At 57.0% G+C, this 8850-nt stretch overlaps 1 protein-coding gene across 2 annotated transcripts; it reads left to right on the forward strand.

The window, feature by feature from the left end:
- The first annotated feature begins 2182 nt into the window (after window positions 1–2182).
- LOC132813560 (sulfotransferase 1C4-like) lies at window positions 2183–8595 on the forward strand. Of its 2 annotated transcripts, XM_060823194.1 has the most exons (8): window positions 2183–2270; window positions 3096–3273; window positions 5064–5195; window positions 5351–5448; window positions 5989–6115; window positions 6366–6460; window positions 6753–6933; window positions 8414–8595. In XM_060823194.1, the coding sequence occupies exons 2-8, from the start codon at window positions 3105–3107 to the stop codon at window positions 8587–8589; spliced, it is 978 nt and encodes a 325-aa protein (XP_060679177.1). In that variant the 5' UTR covers window positions 2183–2270; window positions 3096–3104; the 3' UTR covers window positions 8590–8595. The 2 variants fall into 2 exon arrangements, with proteins under 2 accessions (XP_060679177.1, XP_060679178.1); XM_060823195.1 differs by lacking the exon at window positions 5064–5195.
- The last annotated feature ends 255 nt before the right edge of the window (window positions 8596–8850 follow it).

Genomic DNA, 8850 nt, shown 5'->3' on the forward strand with positions numbered 1-8850 from the left:
GGGGTCTTATCTATGTTCAGATCTTCCAACATCGCTCAAACCACACCTTTTGTCGACCTCAATCCCATCTAATCCTGCAGCCTGTATCTCCGTGTTCTCACTAACATAGCCCTTTTCCAGTGTGAATACCGACAAAAAGTATTCATTGAGCGTTTCCCCTCTGTCCTCCGATTCCACGCACAACTTCCCACGACCATCTTTGACTGGCCCTAATCTTACTCGAGTTATTCTTTGATTCCTGATATACCTATAGAAGGCCGTCGGGTTTTCCTTGATCCTACCCGCCAACAACTTCTCATGTCCCCTCCTGGCTCTTCTCAGCTCTCCTTTCGATCTTTTCTGGCTAACCTAGAACCCTCAAGCCCCCCCGACTGAGCCTTCACACCGCGTCCTCACGTAAGCCTTCCTCTCCCTCTTGACAAGATCTTCCAATTCCTCCGTAAACCACGGCTCCCTCTCCCTGCCTGACAGGGACACACTTATCAAGGGCACACACTCGCTGTTCCTTGAATGAGCTCCACATTTTAATTGGGTCCATCCCCTGCAGTTTTCTAACCCATCCTAAATCCTGCCTAATCGCACTGATACGAATGTTATAAACATGTGTGCGTGCGTGTGTGTGCAGAAATCAATATGAACTTTGATTAACAGCTATTTTTTCATTATCATGGCTCATGTTTTCTTAAGGGGAGGGGGAAGGTGTTATGAAATGGAGGGCGTGTACTGTACCTTTAAGACAGTGTGAACGCTGTTTTACACTGAGAATGTTCAAGAAACTGTGTCCATGACAAGCGAGCAGTCTCAGAGTGTACTGGAAAACTGAAAATGTTTAACATTTGGCTGTGAAGCAGATACCCGGGCGCTGGTCGCTGTTTTGACAGCAATTTGAATTATGCCCCAGGATACCAAAACCCAATCGAGTTTGAATTTATTGTGTTGGCCGATGTCGAAGCGATGAAACGCTCTGATGTTTGGGGTATGGAGAAAGCAGGCCTTTTGAGAAGTCAGACGGAGTAGCTGCTATCGAGAGACTAACTGCGAGCAAAACACTCTCTATCAAAGATACCTTTTTTTTCACATGAAACATCTCGACAGCAAAACGAAAGTTGACCACCCAGGGAGATCTTCAGCGGGAAGACAACAGGTACTGATGACAGCAGCCACTGCATGGTTTTGAAATTAAGTTGATGTAACTGTAATAAATATTTTATTGGAACAATATATTGTTATAGAGTTGGAGGCAGGTAATAAGCAATTAAGAGAGGGGAGGGCGCTCCGAGCTGTGAATCGTTGTTGCTTAATGTTGACTTTTAGAGTTGAAGAATAAATTTATGTTTTTTTTTCTTTAAACAGTGGAATGTGAGAGTTCTCTGTCGCTCAGACTTGAACAGATTACCAGGCGAGGTGGGCTTTTCTGAGCGTTTGGTTTAAATTAGCAGAGGGGTACACCGCCCTGTCAGAACAGGATGGAGAGAGAGAGAGAGAGAGTGTATGTGTGGGGAGAGAGAGAGAGAGAGAGACACACATACACACACAGACATAGTGCATGTGTGGGGAGAGAGAGAGAGTGGGGACAGAGAGAGAGTGGGGAAGGGGAGAAAGAGAGAGTGAGTGGGGATGGAGAGAGAGAGAGTGTGGGAGGGAGAGAGAGAAAAACTAGGGAGGGATAGACAGAGAGGCTGGGGGGAGGATGAGAGAAACAGAGAGAGAGGACAGAAAGAGAGAGAGGGGAAGGGGAGAGAGAGAGAGAGAGAGAGAGACTGAGAGAGTGAGGGAATGGGGAGAAAGAGAGAGACTGAGAGAGTGAGCGATAGAGAGAGAGGTGGGGGGAGGATGAGAGAAACTGAGAGAGAGAGGACAGAAAGAGAAGTGGGGAAGGGGAGAGAGAGAGAGAGAGAGAGAGAGAGACTGAGAGAGTGAGGGAATGGGGAGAGAAAGAGAGAGAGACAGAGACAGAGACAGAGACAGAGAGTGAGGGAACGGGGAGGGAGAGGGAGAGAGAGAGGGGTCTCTCTCACAGCTCCTCTCCAGTATCCCAGCGCTCTGACACTGTCCTGTAGTGGACAGTGAGCACTCCTCTCTGTCAGTTGTATACACCCTTCCAGCTCCCTCCCCTTCTCCCCAGCCACCAATCAGATTACCCTGTGCCTTCCCAAAGTGACGGCTGATGTTATCAGAGCCTGCTCCCACTGGACTGGTGCTCAGTTGTTCAGAGTCCACAGCGGGAGTCTCACACAGACAGCCCTGAACTCCTCACTGACTGAGATCCTGTAGGTAACACCCCCTTCAAAACCACCCTCCTCTGTGTCCCCGTCTCTCGCTGGGTCTCTCTGTCCCACCCTCCCTCTGTGTCCCCGTCTCTCGCTGGGTCTCTCTGTCCCTCCCTCCCTCTGTGTCCCCGTCTCTCGCTGGGTCTCTCTGTCCCACCCTCCCTCTGTGTCCCTGTCTCTCGCTGGGTCTCTCTGTCCCACCCTCCCTCTGTGACCCTGTCTCTCCCTCCCTCTGTCCGTGTCTCTCGCTGGGTCTCCTTCTCTCTCCGAGAGAGAGAGAGTGTGTCTGTGTGTGAGCATGAGAGTGAGTGTGAGTGTGTCTGGGTGAAAGAGTGTGTGTGTAAGGGAGTGTGTGACTGTGAGGGAGTGTCTATGTGTGAGCATATGGGAATATAAATCTTTTCAATTTGAGGGAGAGCTGATGTGCTGAGAGACAGACAGAGAAAGGTCAGAGAGAGAGAGAGGGAGAGAGAGGTGTGAGGATTGCGTTCTGAGTAAAGGTTAGACAGGGTGGGACTCTCCCCCGTGAAGTTTGAAGAGTGAGAGAGGATCCCATTGAAACATTCAGGATCCTTAAAGGGGCTTGACAGGGTCAGGGCTGAGAGAATGTTTCCCCTGATGGGAGAGTCCAGGGACAGAGGGCACAGTCTCAGAGTGAAGGGACACCAACTTAAGGCTGAGAGGGGGAGGAACTTCTCTCTCTCTCTCACTGTCTCTCTCTCTCTGTCTATCTCCATCTCTCTATCTCCATCTCTCTGTCTCTCTCTCTCTCGCTCCCCGGGGAGAGTGGGTGAACTGACCCGTGTGTGTGTGTCCCGGTTCCAGGCCTGAGGGATGGAGACGGGGTCTCACTCTGACCTGAAGGACTGTGTGCTGACCAGGCCCCAGGTTAAACTGGTCCAGGACGTGGCGTTCCCAGACTGGGTCGCAGACAACTGGAGCCTGGTGGAGACTTTCCAGGCAAAGGCCGGGGATCTACTCATCGCAACCTACCCCAAAGCAGGTGAGGGGCGGAGGGAGAGGGAGAGAGGGTCACAGGGGCGGAGGGAGAGGGAGAGAGGGTCACAGGGCGGAGGGAGAGGGGGAGAGGGTCCCAGGGCGGAGGGAGAGGGAGAGAGGGTCACAGGGCGGAGGGAGAGGGAGAGAGGGTCCCAGGCGGAGGGAGAGGGAGAGAGGGTCACAGGGCGGAGGGAGAGGGAGAGAGGGTCACAGGGCGGAGGGAGAGGGGGAGAGGGTCCCAGGGCGGAGGGAGAGGGAGAGAGGGTCACAGGGCGGAGGGAGAGGGAGAGAGGGTCCCAGGCGGAGGGAGAGGGAGAGAGGGTCACAGGGCGGAGGGAGAGGGAGAGAGGGTCACAGGGCGGAGGGAGAGGGAGAGAGGGTCACAGGGAGGAGGGAGAGGGTCAAAGGGCCGAGGGAGAGGGAGTGAGGGTCACAGGGGGGAGGGAGAGGGAGAGAGGGTCACAGGGCGGACGGAGAGGGAGAGAGGGCCCCAGGTGAGAGGGAGAGGGCCCCAGGGCAGAGGGAGAGGGGTCCCCAGGGCAGAGGGAAACAGAGGGCCCCAGGCCGGAGGGAAACAGAGGGCCCCAGGGCGGAGGGAAACAGAGGGCCCCAGGGCGGAGGGAGAGACAGAGGGCCCCAGGGCGGAGGGAAACAGAGGGCCCCAAGGCGGAGGGAAACAGAGGGCCCCAGGGCGGAGGGAGAGACAGAGGGCCACAGGGCGGAGGGAAACAGAGGGCCCCAGGGCGGAGGGAGAGACAGAGGGCCCCAGGGCGGAGGGAGAGACATGGTCCCCACGATGGAGAGGGTGGGCCCCAGGGCGGAAGGAGAGACATGGTCCCACGATGGAGAGGGTGGGCCCCAGGGTGGAGGGAGAGACATGGTCCCACGATGGAGAGGGTGGGCCCCAGGCCGGAGGGAGAGACATGGCCCCACGATGGAGATGGTGAGGGCCCCAGGGTGGAGGGAGAGACATGGTCCCCACGATGAAGGGGGCGGGCCCCAGGCCGGAGGGAGAGACATGGTCCCCACGATGGAGAGGATGGGTCACATGACGGAGGGAGAGACATGGCCCCACGATGGAGATGGTGAGGGCCCCAGGGTGGAGGGAGAGACATGGTCCCCACGATGAAGGGGGTGGGCCCCAGGGCGGAGGGAGATGGTGAGGGCCCCAGGGTGGAGGGAGAGACACGGTCCCCACGATGGAGAGGGTGGGCCCCATGATGGAGGGAGAGACATGGTCCCACGATGGAGGGGGTGGGCCCCAGGGCAGAGGGAGAGACATGGTCCCCACGATGGAGGGGGTGGGCCCCAGGGCGGAGGGAGAGACATGGTCCCCACGATGGAGAGGGTGGGCCCCAGGGTGGAGGGAGAGACATGGTCCCCACGATGGAGAGGGTGGGCCCCAGGGCGGAGGGAGAGACATGGTCCCCACGATCGAGAGGGTGGGCCCCAGGGTGGAGGGAGAGACATGGTCCCACGATGGAGAGGGTGGGCCCCAGGGTGGAGGGAGAGACATGGTCCCACGATGGAGAGGGTGGGCCACATGATGGAGGGAGATGGTGAGGGCCCCAGGGTGGAGGGAGAGACATGGTCCCACGATGGAGAGGGTGGGCCCCATGACGGAGGGAGATGGTGAGGGCCCCAGGGCGGAGACATGGCGAGTGGGTTAGGGAGGGTCTGGTTGAATGATTGACTATGTTTATATTTTACGCCCTGACCTTCACTCTGCTGCTCTGTCCTCTTCCTCCCACTCCCTCCCTTTCTCTGTCTCTGACCCTCTCCCTCCCTCCGTAGGGACCACCTGGACCCAGGAAATTGTGGATCTCATTAACTGTGAGGCCGATGTGGAGGTGTGTAGACGGGCTCCTGTCTACGACCGCATCCCCTTCCTGGAGTTATTCCAACGTCGGCCCAATCTTCCCAGCGGTGAGTGTCTCTCTCAGTGACTACCCCCACCCCTGCCTCCCACCGCACCCCTGGGAGAGTCAGTGCCCCCCCGTACCCCTGGGTGGGAGGGGAGGAGGGAGGATAACGTGTGGGACCCCCCCAGCCCGGGCTAACCCTGTCCGGGTTAATTGCAGGAATCGAGCTGTTGGAGAAGATGGAGTCACCGCGGACGGTCAAAACCCACCTGCCTTTCCAACTCGTTCCCAAATCCTTCTGGGAGCAGGACTGTAAGGTACGGGACTGAGGGGGGAGACACTGAGGGACACGGGGAGAGTGAGGGAGACTGGGAGATGGATAGATTGTTGGGGGGAGACACTGAGGGACATGGGGAGAGTGTGGGAGACTGGGAGATGGATAGATTGTTGGGGGGAGACACTGAGGGACACGGGGAGAGTGCGGGAGACTGGGAGATGGATAGATTGTTACGGGAGACACTGAGGGACACGGGGAGAGTGTGGGAGACTGGAAGATGGATGGATTGTTGGGGGGAGGCACTGAGGGACACGGGGAGAGTGTGGGAGACTGGAAGATGGATAGATTGTTGGGGGGAGACACTGAGGGACACGGGGAGAGTGTGGGAGACTGGGAGATGGATAGATTGTTGGGGGAGACACTGAGGGACACGGGGAGAGTGTGGTACACTGGGAGATGGATAGATTGTTGTGGGGAGACACTGAGGGACACGGGGAGAGTGTGGGAGACTGGGAGATGGATAGATTTGTGGGGGACACTCTGAGGGGATTAATGAATGCATCTTTCTCCCTGTTCCCAGGTAATTGTAGTCGCTCGAAATGCCAAGGATAATGCGGTCTCCTACTTTCACTTCCATCGGATGTGCCAAGACATGCCTCACCCTGGGACCTGGCAGGAATTCCTCCGGAATTTCATGGAGGGTCAAGGTGAGGAACACCGTCCTCTACACTGTCCCCCATCAAACACTCTCAGGACAGGGACAGCACGGGGTTAGATACAGAGCAATGCTCCCTCTACACTGTCCCCCATCAAACACTCCCAGGACAGGGACAGCAGGGGGTTAGATACAGAGTAAAGCTCCCTCTACACTGTCTGTGTTGAATCTTTGACCCAGTGGCCGTGGGTTTTGAGGGGAGGGAGACTGGGATCTGACTGTGTGATCTCTGTGTGTTCCAGTTTCCTGGGGATCCTGGTATGACCATGCGAAGGGCTGGTGGGAAGCGAAGGAGAAACATCGGATTCTCTTCCTCTTTTATGAAGACATGAAGGAGGTAAAGATGGAGAGAGTGTGGGGGGAGAACGAGGGTTGGAGGGTGTGACAGAGCGAGCACGGAGGGGGCTGGGAGGGAGAGGGAGGGGTGGGAGAGTGAGAAGGGTCTGGATAATCTTTCTCACTGACCACTGACCCTGGATGGACCTGCTCACTGACCCCTGACCCTGCATGGACCCTCTCCCTGACCCCTGACCCTGCATGGACCCACTCACCGACCCCTGACCCTGGACGGACCCTCTCCCTGACCCCGGGAGCTCTAACCCCTCTCTCCTTTGCTCCTCTCCATCTAGAACCCCAGGCGGGAGATCCAGAAGGTGGCCCGGTTCATGGGGAAGGTTCTGGAAGATGACGTCCTCGAGAAGATTGTCCATCTCTCCTCTTTCAAGGTCATGAAGGACAACCCAATGGCTAATTACATAACGTTGCCCAGCAACATCATGGACCAATCCATCTCCAGCTTCATGAGGAAAGGTGGGTTCAAACTCGGAGTGGGGGGGGTCAAGGGTCAGACGGTCAAGTGCTGTTGGGGGGAGAAAGAATCCAACGATTGCACCCTTGACGTTCAATGGTGTTACCGTCACTGAATCCCCCCTCCCCCCCACTATCAACATCCTGGGGGTTCCCATTGAGAGAGAATCTAACCATTGCCCCCTTGACGTTCAATGGTGTTACCATCACTGAATCCCGCCTCCCCCCACTATCAACATCCTGGGGGCTCCCATTGAGAGAGAATCTAACCATCGCCCCCTTGACGTTCAATGGTGTTACCGTCACTGAATCCCCCCTCCCCCCACTATCAACATCCTGGGGGTTCCCATTGAGCAGAAACTGACCCGGGCCCAGCCCCATCTCAATCCTGTGTCTCCAGGAGCAGGTCAGAGGCTGGGAACCCTGCAGTGGGTAACTCCCCTCTTGACTCCTTCCCATAGCCCTGTCCCACCATCGATGAGGCAGGAGTCAGGGAGGGTGAGGGGATACTCCCCACTCGCCCTGGACAGGAGGAGGGGGCGGCTCCGACAACACGCGAGAAGCTCGACACCGTCCGGGACAGAGCAGCCCCTCCCCCCCATTCCCCACCCCATCGAGATGCTGACCCCCACCTTCAACATTCACTCCCTCCCCACCCCCCCCTCGAAGCAGAGAGACAGCAGTGTGTACCCTCTACAAGACCCACTGCAGAGACTCGCTGAGGTTCCCTCTGAGCGATGACAAGGGGCGGTGGGCTCTGAAAAGGGGCAAGGGGATGGAGGGGCTCAGTTCTCTCCCATCACCTACTCATCCATGGGATTGACACCATCTCTCCCTGTCTGCCTCTGGGTCCCTCTGTGTCTCTCCCACCGCCCCTACCCCTCTCTGTCTCTCCCATTATCCCTCCCAACCTCTCCATCCCTCGTTCCCCCTCTCTCTCCCTCCCTCCTCTCTCTCTCTACCTCTCTCTCCCTCCCATCTTCTGTCTCCCATCTTCTCCCTCTCTATTTCCCCCTCTCCATCCCTCCGTCCCTCCTCTGTCTCTCTCTATCTTCCTCCCACCCTCTCTCACTCCCTGTTCCCCCCTCTCTCTCTCCCTTCCTCCTCTGTCTCTCTCTCTCTCCCACCCTCTCTCCCTCCCTGTTTTCCCCTCTCTCACCCTCCCTCCCTCCCTCTCTCTCTCTCTCCCTCCCACCCTCTCCCTCCCTGTTTCCCCCTCTCCCTCCCTCTGTCTCTCCCTCTCTCCCTCCCACCCTCTCCCTCCCTGTTTCCCCCTCTCCCTCCCTCTGTCTCTCCCTCTCTCCCTCCCACCCTCTCCCTCCCTGTTTCCCCCTCTCCCTCCCTCTGTCCCTCTCTCTCTCTCTGTCCCACCCTCTCCCTCCCTGTTTCCCCCTCTCCCTCCCTCTGTCTCTCCCTCCCACCCTCTCCCTCCCTGTTTCCCCCTCTCCCTCCCTCTGTCTCTCCCTCTATCCCTCCCTCCCAGGTGAGGTGGGAGACTGGAAGACCCATTTCACGGTGGCTGAGAATGAACGTTTTGATGAACATTACGAGAGACAGATGGCTCCGTGCTCGGTGAGGTTTCGCCAGGAGCTGGGACCGGGACGAGACCAGAACAACGTGAACAACTCATCGATTCAGATTAAATATTCAATTAATTAACAAAAACGCATTCGCAAATTATTTCACATCAACCTGCACTTACAGCACAACGGACAGAAACCCAACCTGAGAGAGAGAGAGGGGACTGAGAGAAACCAGTCAGTGTACAGGTATCTCCCTGAGAGAGAGGGGACTGAGAGACACCAGTCAGTGTACAGATATCTCCCTGAGAGAGAGGGGGGACTGAGAGACACCAGTCAGTGTACAGATATCTCCCTGAGAGAGAGAGAGGGGACTGAGAGACACCAGTCAGTGTACAGG

This window comes from Hemiscyllium ocellatum, unplaced genomic scaffold (assembly GCF_020745735.1).
Source record: "Hemiscyllium ocellatum isolate sHemOce1 unplaced genomic scaffold, sHemOce1.pat.X.cur. scaffold_3848_pat_ctg1, whole genome shotgun sequence".
In the NCBI taxonomy this organism is placed as follows: domain Eukaryota; kingdom Metazoa; phylum Chordata; class Chondrichthyes; order Orectolobiformes; family Hemiscylliidae; genus Hemiscyllium; species Hemiscyllium ocellatum.